Source organism: Phyllopteryx taeniolatus, chromosome 4, assembly GCF_024500385.1.
Source record: "Phyllopteryx taeniolatus isolate TA_2022b chromosome 4, UOR_Ptae_1.2, whole genome shotgun sequence".
Classification (NCBI taxonomy): Eukaryota; Metazoa; Chordata; class Actinopteri; order Syngnathiformes; family Syngnathidae; genus Phyllopteryx; species Phyllopteryx taeniolatus.
Genome location: NC_084505.1, coordinates 12401503 through 12423857, shown reverse-complemented (window position 1 = coordinate 12423857; position 22355 = coordinate 12401503). Strand labels below are relative to the sequence as shown.

The window sequence follows — 22355 nt, the reverse complement described above, 5'->3', positions numbered from 1 at the left end:
TTATTTTTGCAGCGTCAGCGGTGCACCCAGAGTCGTGACTGTTACGTGGAATGGAGGAGTCAGGATTCACCAGAATCAACACCGGAAGAACTGAAAGTTTTATTCGTGCACAACGCGATTATGATTCGCTGAAGTGACACGTGATCATGCAGAATATGGTAGACCTTTACAATTGAACGAAAAATTGCACTTCTGTAATATGGATGATTGTTCCAAAGACGTTAATATCTCACAACCTATAACCTAGATACGATGCAATTCAGTATAGTGATGAAAATCACAGTGTATGCTTAATAAGACATTACAATTTTTTTTGCAACCAATAGTGATTAGATTGAATAGATGTGCACATTCAGTTCTTCATTCAGGCTTTTGTTGCTTTACAAATAATAATGTTATTACAATATACAGTTAATATAAAAACGTTTACACACCCCTGTATAAATGCCATTTTTTTGTGATGTAAGAAAATAAGAGCCAGATAAATCATGAAAAAAAAATCCCTCCTTGTGACCTATAATACCTGTAATGTGGTTGCACAAGTGTGCACAGCCTCTTACAACTTTGGCTGTGTTCTGAATTAACAAATCATGTTCAAACTATTAGAAATGGGAGTCAGCACACAGCTGCCACCTTTAAATTGTTTGATTAAGCCCAAATAATGTTCAGATGTTCTAGTAGGCTTTCCCTGACATTTTTGTCATTACATCTTACAGCACAAGCCATGGTCCACAGAAAGATGACACGGCATCAAACGGATCTCATCATTTAAAGGTATCAGGAGAAGAGTTTTCCAAGTATAAAATATAACATAGGTGGCACGGTGGCCGACTGGTTAGAGCGTCTGCCTCACAGTTCTGAGGACCAGGGTCAAATCCCGGCCCCGCCTGTGTGGAGTTTGAAAATCCTATACTGCTAATCACCAAAAGAAAACCACACCGACAATGAAGCATGTGGTGGCATCATCATGCGTTCACACAGTTTTTCTTCAGCTGGAACTGGGACCTTAGTCAAGGGGGAGGCAGTTATGAACAGTTCCAAATAGCAGTCAGAGTTGGCACAAAAATGGCTTCTGCTAGAAAGCAAAAAAAGAAAGAAAAAGAAAGTCACTCAAAGCCTACTAGAACAGCTACACTTTAGTTTAATCAGAGGAATTTTAAATGGTGGTATGTGCGTGCTGACTCCCACTTAACATGATTTTGAATGGTGTTATTCTGAACACAGCCACATCCCCGGGTGTGTGGGTGTACATACTTGTGCAACCAGATTATCTCAGTTCTTTATTTTGACTTCCCCTTAAAACAATCTTTTTTTGTTTCAATTGAGTTGTACAGGTCATATGTCACTATGTTGAAAAAAGTTTATTCTGAATTTATATTTTTACATCACAAAAACATGACATTTGAACAGGGGTGTGTAGACCTTTTATATCCACTGTACTTATGTCTAATCAAATATCTCTTTTTTTCTTTCTTTTTACAGTTTTCTGATATACATAATTTTGTGTCTAGTGAGAATATAGTCATTCATCTGTATTGTCTGGTGTGTCATCACAGTTTGCATCTTGCTCATCATCATTGAACTTATCCATTGAAGTACGCCGACTGTCCATTTCATCATCCAGAGGATCCTGTTAAAAAATATTTAAATTCATAAAGATTGACTGCATACAGAACTGCTTCTTATTGTAGAGATCTTAAGTTACACAAGAACATTTAAAATTAAAGAATCAATCTTGCATTATAGAACTGTTGTAAACTCTACTTATTATACCTCTTACTATGCTTACTATTTCAAAAGTATCAATAAATATTCATTGTTCCTTAACCATAGACAAAAGCAGGACACAATTTGGGTTAAACAAAATCCAGTTTCTAACAATATTTTGAGGGAAAAACAATTCCTGTTGACCTGATAAATCCTGGGCTTGATCCTTTCATTTGCTTTATTGGAGTCTGTGCTGATATAAATAATGATTTACTAATGAGGGATGTCCAAACTTTTTCTTCCAAGGGCCACATAGAGAAAAATCAGAGGATTATTTACCTTTAATGTATTTACAGTAAAACACTAAAACCAAGCCATCAGTGTTGGTAAAGCAATGATGGATTTTATAGATATTTATTTTCTAAAAAACAAAACAAAACAGCCTATTAATGATTTTTAACAATTCAAGGCTTTTTGGGTGGACGAGAATCAATCCGCCCATGTACTGAGCAGCTGCAGAATCCCATCTCGACATTTAGAACCAAAAGAAGAGCAATCTGTGCCAAGGTGACCTTGACACAGCAGAAAGTGGAGCAAACAATCACTGACATTATCTTTATCGGTAACTGAATTATCTTTATTCATCGGGGTGTTATGAATAGGAATATTGTTATTCTTTAGTTGTTGTTCGTGCAGCTCTAGAAAAGCACTATACTATAAAATCATGGATTACTATTATTATTATTATTATTAGTAGTAGTAGTATTAGTAGGTGTATCACAGCAGTAATAGCAGTAGTCAAGGGCATCGCACTCGATGAAAGGTTTCGACACTAATACTAGTTAAGCTTCCCGCATCCACCCTTTTTATTTATTTATTTTTTGTATTAATGTCGCAAAGGCGTAAAGGACAATATGAACCGCAAAAATACGTACGCTGAACAGTCACAGTATTCAGTCTTACTGAATGATAGAAAACAAGTGAGACGAGAACAAATTTCTTCATCTTCACTTATGCCTTTCAACAAAGTGTAGAAATTAAGTAGTACAACGTGTCAACTATTAATTTTAGTATGTGCCGTTGGCTGCTAAATAACAATGGTGGACCGTGAATAGCCCCCTAGCTATAGTTTGGACACCCCTGTATTACTTTAAGAATGAAAAATGCTGTCCACTAATTAGAGAAGTTTTAAAGTGAATGGACTTTGAAAACAAGTCATCTAAATTAAATCAGTGTTCACAGAGGCTGCTATGTCTTAGAACCATTTATCTAGTCTGAAATGATCTCTGGTAAAGTAAAAAGAGCAATTGAAACACAACAATAATACACTTGAAATGATATTACATGTCATATTTGGCAGTTTTCCTGGTTAATAACTTCATAAATATTGAATGTGAAGTGTTGATACTAATATTTAGGATTTTCTTGACATGATGCATCTTTTCAACCTAAAATCTATAAGTAGTGCAGTGTTGTGTATTATGTTTGTATTTCAAATGTATTTGATCACTGCTGGGAATTCCAGTATTGTGACTATATTACGTCCACTTAGATGCATTTTATGTTGGGAACTGCGCTGTTTGAGGCAATAGTAAAGCTGTGTGTATTTCAGATGCTTTTGACCAGCAGAGATGCACATCTTTACAGTCTTCTGTTACCCCTGCGAGTAGTAGGTTATAGCTTACCTGTGACTCAGCTGTTACAAAGAGGAGAAAAACACTTGAGCAGAATATGTATCACACAAGCATGACTATGTTTCTCACTGTACACATGACAGACATTTATAGTTCCATTAAACCCATGACACACACTCACACAGCCGCTCATGACGTGACTATGTAAGAAGCCACCACAATGAAAGATCTCATCTTCATAATGCTTCAGAAATTATTTTCTCAAGTGCTTTCACAGGCAAAGAAAGCACAGCAACCATAAAAAAAGTATACATGTGTTATTGCAGCACATCATCACATAATGTTTCTACCTGTCTAGATGTGTCAGAAAGGTCCCAGATGTGTTCTGGATTCATTTCTTGTAGAAGCTTATTTAGGTCCTCCTCTGACTGATCAAGGTACTGCAACTAAACACAAAGAAGGATAAAACATTGACTATACCAGTGTTTCCCAACTTTTATTGAGTCAAGGCACTCATTTTACATTTGAAAAATCTCACGACACGCCACCAAACAAAAATGCCAGAAAAAGAATGGATACTCAGAAAATGATTCTCTCGTCTCATGTTACTCACAAATTGACTTACTCAGAGAGAAATCTGGGCCAGTTTAGCTGAACACAAAGCTGATAGACTTAAAGGAAGCCATGATTTATTCTGTTGGATGAATGGCTACAGGTGGAAAAACTGGCATATTGTGCCTTCTGCCGTCTAATGGAAGAGCATTTAAACGTTCGCCCTGTCATTATACGTCTCTTGCATAGAAAGATGAACAAAGATATATTTGTAATGATGATGAAATAATGCTTTTCAAACAAATTACATGAAATTGGATAATTTCGCCCAGCACGCCTACCGGTCTCTCACGACACAACAGTGTGCCACGGAACCCTGGTTGGCAACCACTGGATTAAAGTAATACAGTACATCAGCATATGGCACATAAGGTGTTCAATCCAGCCTGTTGGATGAATTTGAAAGTGAAAAAAATACTGTAGCCACTCTGCAGTTATGTGTTTTGTTAAGAGAACTATAATTTCGGATTGTCTGTGAGGCAATTATTGTGTATTGGCTGAGTCCTGACTTGTGCTTCGATGAGAAGGCCAAGGAGGCGGGTAGCGAGGTAAAGAGGAGGGAGCCTGAGTATGTGGTGCATGGGTCACCAACTTGGCGCCTGAGTGCACCAGTGAGATGTGTCAAATTCTTTTTTAAAATCACACTCGCATGGGTGTAAATTTTGGAAATTACATCCATCCATCCGTTTTCTCAGCCGCTTATCCTCACTCGGGTCGCAGGCGTGCTGGAGCCTATCCCAGCTGTCATCGGGCAGGAGGCGGGGTCCACCCTGAACTGGTTGCCAGCCAATCGCAGGGCACAGACAAACAAACAACCATTCGTACTCACATTCACACCTACGGGCAATTTAGAGTTGTCAATCAACCTATCATGCATGTTTTTGGGATGTGGGAGGAAACCGCCGTGCCCGGAGAAAACCCACGCAGGCACGGGGAGAACATGCAAACTCCACACAGGCGGGGCCGGGGATTGAACCCTGTTCCTCAGAACTGTGAGGCAGACGCTCTAACCAGTCGTCCACCGTGCCGCAGGATAAAGCCCAGTGATCGTAAAAGACGGGATGCGGTGGTATCGGAATACAAGATTTTATTGCAGTAGTCTGACAGCCAGGCATTACGTGTTGTCTGTCCCACATCGTTGACATGTTGTTTTTTTTCAGATATTTACAGTACTATGTCAAAAGACACGCGACAAGGCTAGCTTTTGGATTCAAATATACTGTACACAATGGCGACACGGAGTAAATGTCTTTTGCGGAGCTGATCAATGACGTCATTGATCAGATCGGCAAATTATGACATTAAAATCGATCAGCCGATCAGCATAAAATGCTAATTATAGGCCGATACAGATCAAGCCGATCAGATCAGTGTAAAGTCTAATAGTTATACTGTATATATGTCTACATTTATTTTGGGCTTGTCCCGTTAGGGGTCGCCACAGCACATCTCCTGTATCCTCCTCTCTAACACCAACTGCTCTGATGTCTTTCCTCACTACATCTAACAACCTTCTCTTTGGTCTTCCTCTCACTTCCGCGAGCCTAGTGACGATAAGCAGTGTAGAAAATGGAAATGGATAACCCACCATTATGGAAAATAATAATAAAGACAAATGCATTCACACTTTATTTGAATAAAGTGCAACTAACATCTCTTCAGGCTGGATTAACAGTAGGTTTACCTGCTACTTCTGACGTAAAAATCGTATTGTAATTGAACACAAAACACATATTCCGCAAATGTTCAAATTATATTTATTACTACCCACTCACTAGTCACGATGTGTGACATAGTGGTTACGTAGCTCTGAGAAGGTCGTGACATCCAATCATCTGTCATGAGTGAAACACTCTACAGCAGTGGTTCTCAAAGTGTGGTACAAGTACCAGTAGTGGTACGTGGGCTCACTGTAGTGGCGTGCAAGAATCACTGAATTAAAGGTTCAAACTGTGCATCAGGTTATAGTGTCTTAAACGTTGTAAGAAGATTTTTAAAGTCCAGTTGTATTTAACGTTTAAGCACAATACACTTGCATTTATTTATTTTTATGTTTTTTTTATGGTACATGGTGTAAAGAATTTGAGAACCACTGCTCAACAGTATGCCTGCTCGATGCTCTCTTTCACTACTTTGGTCTTTGTCTCTTAGTTAAGTGTTGGTGTTAATGTTTTGCTGAAGTAGCAACAGTATGTCCATGATGGAATTTTGTACCGTGGCTCATTAAGCATGTTCAACAACCTTTTAGCTTTCGATTCCGGTGCCGATGACAATTTGATTCATGAAGCCATAATTCACCAGTTCCAAATCCTTCTCCAACCACTTCCGTCCCCGAAGAAGGTCACAGCCCTGGATGGCCGAATCATCTCCCGTTACCCACCAAAGTGTGCCATTCACCTTGCATATTTCAGGAAATCACCGTGAGAACATCTCTCTTTTTGTTATCCCTTCCCCTGATACCCCATTAGTCCTTGGAATTCCCTGGCTCAAAAACACAACCCCACCATCGACTGGACACACTTAGCCATCACCGAATGGAGCCCTCACTGCCACTCATACTGCCTGCTCTCAGCTATCCCTCCCTCTGGTAAACCGCCACCCTCTTCCACGCCCGTTGACCTCTCCAGAGTCCTTGAAGAATATCATGATATCTCTGAGGTGTTTCGTAAAGACCTGGCCATGTCTCTACCCCCTTGTCGTCAGGATATCATCCACAGACCAACGGCCAGACGGAGCGGGCAAACCAATCCCTAGAATCAGCCCTCCGTTGTGTTGCCACACGCAACCGCTCCTCCTGGAGCTCATTCCTCCAGTGGATTGAGTACGCCCACAACTCCCTCACCAGTTCCGCTACCGGTATGTGCCCATTCATGGCTTGCTATGGTTACCAACCGCCATTATTCAAAGAACAGGAGCAGGCAATGGCAGTCCCCGCAGTCAGGGATCATCTCCGGGGAATCCAGGCAGTGTGGAAAGACGTCCGCCCCACGCAATAAACAGCTCGCGGACCGTCATCGCTCCCCGACGCCCGAATACAAGGTGGGCCCTTCTGTCTGGCTTTCTTCTCACGACCTCCCGCTTCATACTGAATCTCGTAAACTCACTCCCCATTTCATTGGCCCTTTTCCAATTACCAAAATCATCAATCCCACTTCCGTCCAGTTGAAGCTTCCACAGTCCTTAAAGATTCACCCAACCTTCCACGTCTTGTTTCTCAAGCCTGTCTCCACCTGCGCTCTAAACCCCTCAACCCCCCCGGATTATTGATGACCATCCGGCCTTCTCGGTGTCGCGCATCCTCGACGTGAGGCCTAGGGGGAGGGGGTTCCAGTACCTGGTTGACTGGGAAGGTTATGGGCCGGAGGAGCGGTCTTGGATTTCCCGGAAATATATAGTCGATCATACTGTTTTGGAGGACTTCTACGCGGCTCACCCGGGGAAGCCTGGCAGGACGCCGGTAGGCGTCCGTTGAGAGGGGGGTACTGTCAGATACTGCCCTGCAGTTCCATTATTGGAGCCGTGAGGGCGCTTTGCGTCCTCCATCTCTGTTTTCAGCACCTGTCGCCAATCAGCCTCATCACCACCGGTATATAAGCCTGCCTGTTCCAGGAAATCCTGGCCAAGTATTGCAGTTACTTCCAGCGGTACCACGGCCCATTTACCTCACGTAAGTCACGCTATTCATCGTTCCCTTTTTTGACTCCTGTGTCTCCTTGTTCTCAGTGTTTTCCCCCATGTTCCTGAGCCACGTCATTGCTGCCGCCAAGCCAGCCGCCTGTCCTCACCACTGCCTGCCACCTGTGCACGGCACCGCCTGCCAACCCACCTAGAACCACCGCCATTTCCTTTCCTCAATAAACTGTTCATTTTACATCTGGCTCCGCCTGCTCTTGGATCCAGCTACTCCCCATACGTGACACTGTGTCCTATATTCCTTGGAACAATTTAATCAACCTCTTAATCGACCCAGTTAGGTAACATGGCAACAACAACTCCTTATATCTTAAAGAGGCAATCGTGACTGGTTCAAGAAGATCAGATATGCACTCATAAATTAGATAATAAGATGGAATGACTGTAGTGAAGGTTCAGATTGTATACCGTGTATGGCTCTGCAGGAGAGTTGCATCTCTCTGGAGTCTGAATTCCTCGCAGCACCTCATACACAATCTTTCGGCATATTTCCAGTCTTGCTGTCTCTTCCAGCTTCGTCTGTGGACACACAAACAAAAAAATAATCAGGTTTTTTTTTTTTTTCTGTTCCTACTCCGACACCAGTCGTTGGTCAAAGTGTAAAACAAAACAAATCTGTACACTCTCAACACATTGAAACATACAGTAAATCGTGTCAATTCCTCTCTACATTAATGAAATTGGTCATCAAGGTTATTGGACACCAATGTTGGCACCTTTTACCTAAGCCAGATTGGAACAGGCATGATCCCAAGCTGTAAAAGTGTCAGAGGTACAAAATCCGTACATCTCCCCGGTAACAAGCTATTACAGTCGTGCCTTGAGATACGTGTGACCTGACTCACAAGTTTTCCATGATACGAGCCGTTGCTATGCTGATATTTTGCTATGACTTACGAGCAAAATTTTGAGGAATGAACGCTATATGGTGGCAGTGAACTCACTTCACAACCAGCAGCAGTTTGGCTGTTAGTGAACAATAGTTCAAAAAAAGATGCTTCAAGCTGTTTATTGACACTCCCAGTTGAAGTTTACCATCAACCTAATCATAAAACAACTCTCAACTCAAATATCTATAGTGCACTTTAAATGCAACCACAGCTGACAACAAAGTGCTGTACACAGATAAAAATCTAACTTTAAGAAATACAATTACAGGTAAGTAAAAAACAAAACAAAACAGGAAAACAATTTAAAAAACATCAAAAGAGGCTGAGTCTTAAGCCGGGTTGAAAGCCAGAGAATAAAAATAGGGTTTAAGACTGGTTTTAAAAATGGACAGTGTGGGGGATTTTCTGATGTGCAGAAGGAGGTCATTTCATAACGTGAAAAGGGCCTATCTACGGACAGAAAAGGGCCTATCTACGGACCGGTGGTTGGGGACGACTGCTCTAAGCAACGGCTAGTTGAACACAAACGGTGGCGCAACACATGTAGACATATAATATAACAATACTCACAGGATATATATTGTATCTGCTGTGAAGAACCACTAACATTACTGCTGGTTACTGAGGAGTTCTGACCATCTTCATGTTTACCTGTATTGTACCGCCCCCAGGTGGCGAAAGCGTGCAGACCAGCACAACGTCCATTGAAATGAAGCAAAAATGTGGCAAAACGGTTTTATTCTTTACGTTCTATTTAATCGTCATTACTGTAAGTTTTTTTTAAAGGTACAATATTACCAAGTGCTATTTTTCTTATGAAAAAAAAACACTACTAAAATTTCTATTGGTTTTTTTGGGAGGGTTGAACAGATTAATTCCATTTTCATTCATTTCAGTGGGAAAGATGATTTGAGATACAAATGTTTCGAATTATGGGTGTGGTCATGGAACAAATTCAACTTGTACTCAAAGCACCACTGGATATGCATAAAGGTACAATGTAGTTTTTTTCCCCTGACAGTGGATCATACCTCTATGAATTGCCTCTGTGTTGCGGTTTTGTCCTGCAACTGGGACACCCCCTTCAGTGTGACCTGAATGGAGGCTCCTTGCAGCAGCAAAGGGTGGGTGTTGAGCTGCCACCGCTCAGTTAGGATGCCTGGCCTTGCTGACTTAAATATAAACTCCACTTGCTGTGTCTCACCTGGATAGATGACCCCTGAATGGAGGAAGAGAATGATGGAATGTAAAGTCTTTTAAGTCTTACGTGGAAGTCAGGACACAGAGACAGACAGCCCTATCAAAGGTACTGTAAATTAATGTCAGCCTCTGGTGTCAGGCAAATAAAAGTTTATATTTATCAAAAAAATGTGCGGTTGGTGGCAACTGTGTGTAGGTGTCCGTACCAGAGGAGGTGTTGAAGTAGAAGTGTGGGCTGCTTGATTGTGACTGAAGGTTTGAGAAGTTTTGTGGCAGGGGAAGCAGCTGCCAGCTGAAGAGGAGAGCTGTGCTGCCCACATTGCTTATTTCCAGCTGAGACGAGACCCGCTCTCCGACAAGAGCCTCAAATATTACTGTAGTGATAATTCCTACCTTTCCCTGGTCAAAACATACAGTATTTGAAAAATAGCAGGAAACATTTGACAGAAATACCATATACCGTAATTTCTCGTGTATAATACACGCCCATGTATAATGCACAGCCAAAAGTTGGCCTCAAAATTGTGGAAAACCTTTCTACCTATGTATAATGCATTTTTACAATGCATGATTTTGCTTCGACCCATATGATCAAAACGTGAAGTGTTTTCTGTATTTTGTTAGTTCTTTCAAATAATTATTCTGAACTTTAGCACTTTATTTGAACACGTAATACTTTCTTTTTATTTACTTGCTGTTATTTTGAAATTCACAGCCCTACTTTTATTTAGTGAATGAGAAAACACAGTTGTGCTCATGTTTGATTACCCAGGCAGAATTTGTAAGATGGGTACAATTCTTTAAAGAAAATATGAAGGGGCAGGTGAAACACATTTCATCTTATTTTAATGGGATTCAAATTAAACTGTCAAGCATTTCAGAAAAAAACATTTTAATTTTCAGAAAAAACATTTTCATTAAACAAAACGTAACCATAAAGAAATTGATGATGGTTGTTCTTCAGTCATCATATTTAAAAAAAAAAACAATATTTCACATATTCTGCCAGGGTATGTAAACTCATGAGTACAACTGTACATATATGCAGACATACATACCCCTGTAATATTGGAACTTTTTCATAACCTCTAGGTGGCGGTGGCATAATAGATTGAAAGTGTACACCTATCTCATAACCTCTAGGTGGTGGTGGCATATTGGAGTGAAAGTGTACAGCTTTTTCATAACCTCTAGATGGCAGCATACATTTATAAAAGGTGATTTTTTTAAATTTTATTTTCCCCTATGCCCAAGCGCACTATTGACTTTTGACAATTTTTGGGGGGGAAGAAATGCACATTATACACGAGAAATTACAGTACTTATCATATTATGACAAAAGCATTCTGTACCTGCTGACAAGAAGAGTTTCCAGTCCAGCAAGCAAGCTGACCAGCAAACCTCAGCGTAGGTATGAGGAGAGTATTAGACTCACCACCATTATTATTTGCCAGTGGATCACTGAGAAGAAAATGAAATACAGCCAACTCCTGATTTATATATATATATATATATATATATATATATATATATATATATATATATATATATATATATATGATAATCTCCGTGCCATTAGTCATCTAGTTGCTGCTTAAATAGGCTGTTGTACAACTCACAACATAGTAAAAATAAAAAGTGTTCGACGTGCAACAACTATTTTTGTCGGGTGTGCGGCAAGCTACGCAGAGATGCTACGCGGGGCAATTCGTCGGTCACGTGATGCAATGCGGGCGTTGTCGGCCGCGCGACCGCGGGAGTATAAAGAGGCCTTTACTGAACAGTACAGCAACAGCACCCTCGAGAGGGGAATCTCGGGACTGATAAACTGTTGATGTAAAGCTTAAGTTTGTGTTTTAGAGTATTTTCTTACACTGCAGATGACGAAATGTGATTTTATTACTGATGTCTGTTAAGATGTGCTCTTTGTTCCCGGGCATTCCTGATATATTTTTATGAACAAAGATACGGAAGAATGGGATTATGGTGGTGATGAAGATGATAAGTTGAAAATGACACAATAACTCATGTTTAGACTCAAATGAACGACAATGCACGACAGTTATTTTCCGTACCTCAAGACTAGATAAAAATGATCAGCGAAGCGTGAAATACAAGAGAAAGTTTAGTCAGGAAAATTAGCAAACCAAGAAACCTTTACACCCATCCTAAAATTGGGTGGGTTCAGCTCTGTTCTTCTTGTTTGTTTCCCAAGAAGTTTAAAAGGAGAAGCTCTCGGCCCACCTCTAGGGAAGCTCTTGTTCCGGCTCTGGTTCCTGACCTCTCGGGGTGCTCGGACCACAGAACAGAAGCTGAACAGTTACTTCAGAGACCATTGCGACTTCTCTTTCTTTAATACAAGGGTACCAACAGTTTTGCCTAAGTGTATGTCAGCACTAATGGACAAATGCCAACTTATTCCGTTCAAGTGTTATCTGTACATCAGAATTGTCTAGGAGTTACATAATCAAGAAGAAACACGTTACTCACGCATTTTCCTTTTTTATCTCCGAACACTGCTTGTTCATACTCTCTCCCTCTTCCAACAAAATACTGTGGCACTCTTTAACAACAGGTTTGCTCGAGCCAATCACCACCAGTTTGTTGAGATCCTAAAATTACAGTGAGACATTCTGGTTATTGAAAGTTATTTCACCACATCTTTAATAAGTCACACACGTCCTTCGTAAAGTGTGTGTGTCCTAGTCATTTTCCTGCAGCACTGGCACAGGAGATCAAATAGGTTTTCTGAAACAGTAGTCACAGTACGTGTTCATCCAGATTCACCTTCACTGTACTTATGTTGCTTTGAAGTCAAGTGAAACGTTCTGATTTCCTCTGTAGTTTTATGCACTGTAAAGTAATTGTATGTTTTAATAACAGTCTACCTGAATGCCTCTGGACCAACGGTGACTTCATAGTGGGGAAAACACAATCTTACTATAGCTACAAATCCAATCTTTTCTTTTCACCTCATGCGGTTCAGAAATCTCCCAGTTTTTAGCCTCAGGTCACACTTGAGGTGCAATAATTTTTCATCTTTCACCACAGATGAAGCGGTGTTCTCTTCATGTTCTGATAATGTCTGTTTTTTCCCCCACAGGTTCTCCAAACACATGAGTCGCATACAGCGCAACAGAAAAACCTTGGTATAATTGTCCACTTATGTCAACAAGGGTGGAATATGAATAAATTATCCCATAATCGGCACCTGGCACTTTTGAGTAATTGGGAACTGGTTGCCCGTTCTGAAATATTAATTAAAATGCAGAACATTTAATGTTCTGATACCTCATGAATCTCAGCTGTGGACCGTCTAATGTGGCCAATCAACATATAAACCTTTTGACATTTTGGACATTCCCTTTGGTCTTAACCAAGCTAATGATTAAGTTACTCTATGAGGACAACATTACTGGGATGCCTGGGCATAACTCACATAGGAAGTAAAAATGGAAGAACATCTAGTTGGTTCCCCCTTTTTGTAGCCAGAACCATAACTTTTTAGGAAAACAAAAAACGGTGTATTTGTTGAGCCATTAGCATTGCATTGTCAAAGAGAGTAAGACATTTTGAACACTTTAGATCGGTGAATAATTTGTAAAAATAACAGACCGCTGTGGGGACTGAAATATAGTATCATTTTGTGAAAATATTTTACATTTACCAATTTTGGACACAGGAGGTTTCCGCCCGACAGTGACAATATACATATGTTTTATTTGTCAACATGAAAACTATTTAATTTTGTTTTCCTAGGACAGGTAAGGTATTGATGCTTCAAAAGATTGAATTTTTTTGGAACACCCTGTACATTTGAAAGTACACTCTTTATTCATTGCAAGGATATGCCTTTTACCACACGCATTCACTCAGAATAAAAATAATGAAACATCACAAAATAATAAAACAAATAATAAAACTTGCTAATACAACAGTTACAACACCTAGGCGCTACTGTTCAGTCTAATAGTCCAGGGATAAAACTGCGGTTGGGAGTGTACCTTTATGCAATGCAAACATTTTCTTGGAAAAAAATGCATGGCAGGTTGAGGACAGAGATACTCAGATACTTGTAATACATCGTGAGGTGTGGCTCAATATTTTTGGCCATAGTGTAGAGACGAAGGCTTGTGTGGTTTTGTGCATCACATCAATGTCTTCACTCTGTCCACTTCAAAGGAGTAATAGACATTATGTATCACTTCATTACACCATACATAATACTGACAATTTTATATATATATATATATATATATATATATATATATGTCATTTGTGGCATTATCTATGTACATGCACTTGTGTTACTTGTCTACTCAGAGGGTGGGCAGTCTTGGAGGAGTAGTACTACATTTGCGCTGAAATAAAGGCTGCATAAACAAAATATTGGAGCAAGTTCCTGTGCACTGTTAGAGAACAGACAACAGAAACACTGTTGTGAATGTTTAATAATAAAAATCATAGAATTACAATGGATATTATGGCCCCATCACAATAAGGAAGCTGCTCCAGGTTACAAAAAAAATTAAATAAAGTGAAACATATTTAGGTTGATTTAGACTCATTGTTGTGCAATTATCGGTAGACATGCAAAATGTAAGAAGAGCCAGTCTATCAAAAATATTACTGCTCAGTTGTGATTGACATTGCCAGAGGTATTGACTTAACAATATGTTTATTATGTGATTGTAGTTTGCAGTGGTGTGGAACATCACAGCTGAGATGTGACTGTATTATTGCCCCTTTGATTAAGTTCTTATATTACATCTAATTCATCTCGTGTGGTGTACCTGATGAAGTGTCCGGTGAGTGATCACAGTTTAACGGTATTGGTTAAATGCTACTGCACACTTGCACTGGTATTTGTTTCAATCACCAGCTACAAATGATTGTTTGGTGAGAGACATTGATGATGCATAAAGTAACTATTGTTGGATTGAAAAAGTAACTGAAGTCTAATTGCTTTCTCGGGAAAAGTAACGCGTTAGTTTACTCGTTACTCAAAATGGCGGATTTTTGGAGTAACGCATTACTGGCATCACCGTTGGTAAATTATGATAAATCAAACATAAAGTAAACATATTCAGAGATAAATTGTGAAAATTAATTTGCATTACCTTCTTGTTGATTTCCAAGCCCTGCTGGACATCTTGAAGTGCACGTTGCTGCATGCCCATATTTGGGTCCAAAATCTGAGACGCTGGACGCAGCATCTCAGCACAAGTGATTCCTAAGCATTGCCCAGAAAAATAATAATATAAAATAAAATAAAATAAGCCTTTGGCTGGTGTTATTAATGCTAACCCTCTGCAGTACGTATAGCATTGGAACTGGAATGTGGCAGGTCTGCCACAGTGGCCCAAAATTAACAGCAACTATCAGAATTATTATGTTTCTGAAATAGTAAATACACCCGCATGTAGTTAAGGAGCTCCATCCATCCATCCATTTTCTGAGCCGCTTCTCCTCACTAGGGTCGCGGGCGTGCTGGAGCCTGTTTTTTTTCAGCACCGATTGTTAGTCAAGGAGGCCGATAACCGAAAATTGGAGCCAATATTCATTGGTAGTGAAAGGGAAAATATCGGTGTCAAAAGTTAGAATAACACAAACTCTAACACTTCGTTTAAATGCTAAAAAGATTTTCAGATGTGCTTTTTTTTAAACCTTTATTATAAAATTCTAACAAACAGTGAAAGGAGCTCCCAGGCCCTGCAACATGTCTTGTAAAGTTAAATGAAAACTTAAATAGCTCCCTTAACTTTCCTGCAGTGATTAAAGGTTCCAAATTTTCAACATAACTGAAATGTTAATCTTTTACTTATCTTTGTTTTAAGTTCAAACAAAACCAAAAGGTGCAGGGGGCTAGTTAGTGAGTGAGAGTCTACCAGATTCCTGGAGTATGCTGTGTGGTTGTCCGATAATTGTGACAGGTTTCCGTTTGCCTTGTTCCGTCTGTGTCAGAGTGGCTCTGATACCACTTAATTCATTTCCATAGTGCTGGGGGAGACTCCAAAATTCACTTCCCACACGGTGCCCCTATAGGGCATTGAAGGAAAAACACAGGAGGTTGAAGATCATACCAAGACAGCGGAAATAAAGCTTGAGATTGTAATAACAGAGAGGTGACATCCAACACACTTAGATGAAAAAACATGAAATCGGATCATACATATCCTGACTGGATGAGAGGCAAGACTCGACGTAGAAGTTCTCTCTGCTGCTGTAGTTCTTTAAAACTGTAATCTTGGTTCATCAGTAAGTTCTCGACTGGTCTGTGGAGCCGTTCTTGATACAGGTGGAACCAGCAAAATGCAGAGAAACACAAAAGTCGACTTCTAACAGAATTCACCGAAGGCTATGGCGCCAATAGATTTAGTGTTTAGGTGTTAATTTGAGTGTTCTTGAATAACAAGTTGTTGTTGTGCATGCACATTTAATATTGACAAAATAAACAATCTGAATGACATTTCTGTGGCTGTATATTATTATGCTTTTAAAATATTTCACAATAGACCGCGTCTTGGTAATCATCTCACCAGATAAGATGTTCTGCTGTCGTCTGCGTTGCTTTATATATTCATCCCAATGCTGCAGGGCATTTGCTTGTATGTTTCTTTGGCCAAAAGGAACATCTCGCTGATTCTGTACTCCCTCATGAAGATGCTTCCCGAGGACCTGGGATGGACAGTCTCGTCTGAAATTGGGTATTTGCCTAACCAACTGGAAGCAAGAAAAGGGCGCTTTAAGATGGATAAAAAGATTTTTCAAAGGTTTAAACATTTAATTGATAGTTTTAGAATTGTTCATGTCAAGAATTGTTTTCATAAATGTACAAATTCAAGCATGAAAATCCTTTTTAAGAATTCACCTCTGTCTCTCCTCTAGTCTCCAGGTACTTTCTAAAGCCATCCAAGCTACCCAGGATGCTGTGTGGAAGAAGCATCCCACTGTCGTCAAATTGAAACCCTTCAGATCCTAAAGACAGGCCTTAAGCAGAATGGACACAATTTCTCGATAAATACAATAGCCACATTGAGAATTGGGTCATTGTCAACAAAACACACCCAAATGAACCAGAGATTGAGATCCCAGGCGCCGAGTTGCTGGATGAGCATTTTTGCTCACATCAGCTGACTGAGCTCTTAGTGGATGAGCCATGAGCCACTGTTGTCTGTTCTTTTTAACTGGCTGTCATATGAATCTGCAATGGAAATCATAAACAGTAGTGAGCTAGACAAGTGCCATTGGTTAGTGGAACATTCATTTCCTCACAGACACACGTTTGACAATCAAAACCTGTGCGGCGAGAGTTTTAGAAGGACAACTTGTGGATTTTTCAGCTGCGGACCCGAAGGGTCAGTGGTTTAAGTCCTGCTGCCGACAAAAATGTGAACATGGCAACCGTTGTTGGAGAGATACTAGTCTGCTTGCGGGCCACTGTCAAGGTGCCCTTCAGCAAGGCACGGGCCCCACCCATCAGCTAAGGGTGTGCAGCACCGTTTGCATGCCTCTTGCACTGACATCTGCCCTTGCATGCCTGCATGTGTGTGATCTGGTTCCCCAGGCGATATGCAAAACAAAACAGTGCGAGAGTGTTAGTCGAATTTCCCTTTGGGGGATTATACTAAGTATAATAAATGAAAACAAATATATACTAAAAAGGGGAAAACTTTGTGGTTTGATCTTGAAATATATCTTTCCTTACACCAGTCCTGGAAGTTTTCTGACACATTGTGTATGACGCCACAAGTTTGGCACACCTATCTTTGTCAGTTTCGCCCATTCCTCTCTGCAGCACCAGTTGGTTGAGTTGTCGGTGCACAGCCATTTTCAGATCACTCCAGAGATGTTCGGTTCCAGACCACTCAAGGACATTTCATAGAGTAGATCCGAAGTAACTCCTTCATTATCATGACTAGGTGCGAAGAGTTGTTGTCCTGCTGAAAGATGGACCATGGCCCCATTCTGAAGTCAAGAGTGCTGTGGAGCATGTTATCATCCAGGATGTCTCTGTACATTGTTGCATTCTTCTTTCCTTCAAATTTGACTACTCCCCTAGTTCATACAGTGAAAAACATCCCCACAGTACGATGCTGCCACCACCATGCTTTACTGAAATGATCATATTGGCCAAGTGATGAGCAGTAACTATTTTCCTGCAAACATGACGTCTGGCATTCAGAATTTGTTTCATCTTTGTCTCAATATACCAGATAATTTGGCCACTCGTGGTATGAAATTCCTTCAGGTGCCTTTGGGCAAACTGCAGACAGGCTGCCACAGATTGGCTTCCGTCGGCCACTCTACCATACAGGCCTAATTGGTGAATTGCTGCAGAGATGTTTGTCCTTCAAAAATGTTCTGCTCTTTCCACAGAGGAACGCTTGGAGCTCACTCAGTCTACCCTGATTAGATATCGCTACTCTAATTGCTGTTAGTTGCTTAGCTAACTTTTCTCACCATATGCAAAGATAAAGGGCCAAAAAAGCAGTGGGGAAACAGCTATCACAAGGGAAGGGATTTCAGCTAGTCTGTTTGTAGTTAAATTGATATACTTTACAATAAATCATTGGATATAAAAAAAGATTCATCAAAATCAGTTATAGTAAACATTGGTGCTCTTTATTCAGAAAACCTACGTGTCATAGCTACATTTCAGGATCTGGTTATTATACACACAAAAATCAATGTTTAGATATTTAATATACATATTTATCATCACAGTAAGTGTTGCATTCATTGTTAGCTGCAAACAGTCAGGGAAACATTTGAAATACATATGTTGGTTTGGTGCTTACCTAGATCTCACACATAAACATTTAAAATCATCAGTTTAAAAGTGACATGCGTTGTATTCGGTGCCTGTGTGGGGCAGTAACGAAGTCAAAATACATTGTTACTGCGCTGAGATTACGTTTTCAGGTATCTGTACTTAAGTATTAGTCTTTTTTATGACTTTTTACTTATATTTGAAAGCAGTTACTGTTTGATGTTGTTGCACCCATAAACGATTTGTGGCAAATGTGTTGTGTCTTGTGCCAGCCTGCAAACCACGAGCTTCTGGCGTTGGCGTTGGAAAATTCTCTTATCCAAAAAAACAAACAAAACAAAAAAACACATACAGGAAAAGCCTAATTTAGTACGTTTTTGTTTGTGCATTTTGTGGGAAGGCGCTTTAAAAAGTTCAGGCCTTCATGCATTTGTTGAAGCAGGGAAGATCTGCCACTGCCAATATGGTGGGCGCGCTGACGTTTCTCAGCAAAGCTCCAAAGCGCTCGGTTTCTTTACTGCCACGGTCTCATTTCTATGACGTCTTTGTGCAATTGAGACTGTTTGGCTATTTATGGGGGTACTGTGTGGACGTTGTAGCTTTTCCGCCGCAAAGGTTATTTAAGAAAAGTAAGTTTTAACGAACTCAAACACGCACTCACCTTACATCTCTTCCGATACGTTATGCCACCATTTCTCCGGAAGGTAAGGTTAACAAAACCAATAAGCCATCAATTGAATGTAATGACGGCAAAAGATGTCACTCATAAAAACATAATTCACGAACAAGTTACACTCCTTGGGTCTCTTCACCCCAAAACTTGCCGTCGTCAGTTGGACGCACGTCCCGTTGTCATCACATGGCAACGGCGCACACGTATTTACCGTAATGCTTAGTGCTGCAGCGCAGCTGCATTTGACAACACACACGTCGTCAAGAGTGAGTGTGACGAGATTTTTCGTTTAACATTTACTCAATTTTATTAATAACAGTTTGTTAGGAGCCAATGTCAGAGGAGAAACGAATAAAAACAGTAATTTGTATTATTATTATTTTTACTTTAAAGTAAAGTTATCGTTTTTAATTACACATATGTCATTGTGCACGCTGTTTATTTAGCTAATTTTCTGATGGAAAGGTGTGCACAAATGTATCCATACCTGCACGAATACAAAAATGTTTTCAAGTTTTGTTTTTATCATGGTGGCCAAGCATTTGGTAACTGAGCCTTCAATGGAGACTTACTTGACTTAACCCAACTCAATACCACTACTATCGCGTTACAATTACACAAACCATACATACTAGACCAAAACACATTTTAACGGCACACAACTGTGCTACGTAATCCTCTGGAGCAAGTTGTGAAACTCGTGGCCCGGGGGCCAGATCCAACCCGCAGCATCATTTTATGTGGCCCACGAAAGCAAATCATGCGCATCAACTTCATGTTTCTTGCTAAATGAACACAATTGCAATTTGTCTTCACTTAATAACAGAGATATTGCAAGCATTTTTTGTTACCGGTTTATTATTTATTATTCAGAACATCAATGAGAAGGTCTTGACGATAGCCTGATTCGAACAAAGCATGACGCAGCGAGATGGATCACGTGATTGAGGGTCGCCTATATATGCGCAGTTGGAGTCGTCACGGCACCAAACAGTCGTCACACGCGGACAGAAAACCGCACGAAACCATGGAAGTTAGGCGCATATCCGCGGGTGCGCAGGCGTCCTCCATTCCACATCAACTTACCTGCTGCTCCTCCTCGGAGGTTCCCCAGCCCCTTGGCAGCCGACAGAGAGCTGGGTCCTCCAACGTCCAAAACGCATCGCAGAGCCTTAACTCGTCGGGGATCAAAGTAGGTTTGGGGATACTGAAAGTGGCCGCGTCTCAGTGGCGGCAGGGCAAGAAGACGCAACCGGGTGCAGCCGGCACGAGGCAGCCGACGAACTGTGATCACGTGTGCAAGCGTTCTCCGCTGGACCAGCTGGCGGTCCTGGTTCTCCATAGCCAAACGCGGCGACTGCAAATAGGTCAAGAAGCCCGAAAGGAGCACTTCCCTACCAAGCCACAGAACTGTAAGCGCATCGTCGTTCTCGGCGCGCCGCGGGTTGGCAAGACCTCCATCCTGCGGCGGTACCTAAGAGATGAATTCGTGGAGGAGTACCAGCCCACGTCCGAGGATTTTGTCCGAAAGCTCTTCCGCATACGCGGGGAAACGTACCAAATTGACCTTTTAGATGCATCTGGGGAGAGGGACTTCCCAGCCAAGCGGCGATTGTCTATCCTTACAGGTGCCCATTATTATTAGTATTATTATTATTATTATTATTATTATTATTGTATGTCGTACAGGGCAGTGTTTCCCAACCTTTATTCAGCCAAGGGCAATCATTTCACATTCAAAGTCTCAGGCACAAGCATTTCACCCAAGTTTATTGAATATTTACTCACAAATGAACTTAGAAAGAAAGAAACTTGTGAAATCTTGGTCTATTTAATTGAACACAACGCTACTGTAGCTACTGTGTACTGTTAGGAAGCCACGACTTATTGTATGAATGGCAACAGGTAGATTTAAAGGTGGAAGAGCATAGAAATGTTCCGCTTGTCACCATACGTTGCTGGGATAGATGAACAAAATACATTTGTACTTAAAAATACTCATTTTCAGACAAAATAGGTGGTGAAACCACATGTAATGTATGCCAAAAATCACAGTTGGGTATGTACCTGGGTTTTGCCTTAATGATTCTGTACAGCAAGGGAAGAAAATGCCAAACTAACTCCTTGGCATTTGTGTAAACACGCAAAGCTTTAATGACATTTAAAATGCAGCAGCTTAAATCTTTTAGGGAACTGCAACATCAATCATTTTGTCTTTTGATGCGCGTGGTGTGTGGTGAGAGCACAAAGGCCGTTACACTTCTTGTCCCTTACCTCATAAGTTCTGTGTGGGCACCAAAAAAAGTACTTAATTTTCAGTTGCACATGATTAAAATGTGCTAAACTGGTGTGGATTTCCCCCTCTTTTCCTCAAAAATAATAAAATAATATCCTGTGTGTTTGTTTAACACATTTTAATCATGTGCAACCAATGTACACGTTCGGAATTAGGTAAACTCAAATGCCTTTTTTTTTTTTTAGGTGTAATAATCATAAGATTGCATGACACCTTTGACATTAATAATAAACAATTCATTGAGGGCGATAATTTAAAAGGATATTTTTGCTTCTGCAGGAGACATTTTCTTGCTTGTCTTCAGTCTGGATGACAGGAGCTCTTTCGAAGAGGTGTGCGCTCTCAGACAGGAGATCTTGGTAGCCAAATCCAAACTGACTAAATTGCCACACCGTTTGGCAAAGCAGCAGCTCGCCTTGGTGGTCTGTGCTAATAAAGTTGATCTCCAGGAATCTGAGAGGGAAGTCTCCCGGGCAGAGGTGCTCCACGCTCTCGGTGATAATTGCGCCTACTTCGAAACCTCTGCAAAGGACAGCACCAATCTGGAGAAAGTATTTGAGACTTTGGCGAAGTGCGGTGGGCTTCCGACCGAGACTGGACCGTCACAGCACCGCAAAGTGTCCCTCCATTCATATCAGGCCATGCGCACCGGTCACCTTCCAGTCCAATTGATGGGACATGATGATGCCTGCGGGGTGCTGTTCCCGCTGGCCCGCAGGCCAAGTTTCAGCGCCGATCTACGACAAGTCATTGGGCCACAAGACGCACACAAGGCCAGCAAAACAAAAGCAAGATGTCTGATACAGTGAGGGACCAAATAACGTAAAACATTGTAAAATAATAACATTACATCGTCTGATTACATGCAGGTGGAAGA

At 40.8% G+C, this 22355-nt stretch overlaps 2 protein-coding genes across 3 annotated transcripts; one reads left to right on the top strand and one right to left on the bottom strand.

Moving 5' to 3' along the window:
• Positions 1-75: 75 nt before the first annotated feature.
• mycbpap (mycbp associated protein) lies at positions 76-20407 on the bottom strand. Of its 2 annotated transcripts, none has more exons than XM_061769548.1 (14): positions 20269-20407; positions 16804-16940; positions 16608-16726; positions 16276-16459; positions 15909-16024; positions 15625-15775; positions 14857-14969; positions 12227-12348; positions 11089-11197; positions 9943-10135; positions 9568-9755; positions 8055-8165; positions 3692-3787; positions 76-1630 (listed from the first exon to the last, which is right to left on the bottom strand). In XM_061769548.1, the coding sequence occupies exons 2-14, from the start codon at positions 16895-16897 to the stop codon at positions 1523-1525; spliced, it is 1704 nt and encodes a 567-aa protein (XP_061625532.1). In that variant the 5' UTR covers positions 16898-16940; positions 20269-20407; the 3' UTR covers positions 76-1522. The 2 variants fall into 2 exon arrangements, with proteins under 2 accessions (XP_061625532.1, XP_061625531.1); XM_061769547.1 differs by lacking the exon at positions 20269-20407 and adding an exon at positions 19171-19374.
• rasd2b (RASD family member 2b) lies at positions 20179-22355 on the top strand. The gene is made up of 2 exons (XM_061769549.1): positions 20179-20810; positions 21758-22355. Exons 1-2 carry the CDS (start codon positions 20210-20212, stop codon positions 22285-22287), a joined length of 1131 nt encoding a protein of 376 aa, XP_061625533.1. The 5' UTR covers positions 20179-20209; the 3' UTR covers positions 22288-22355.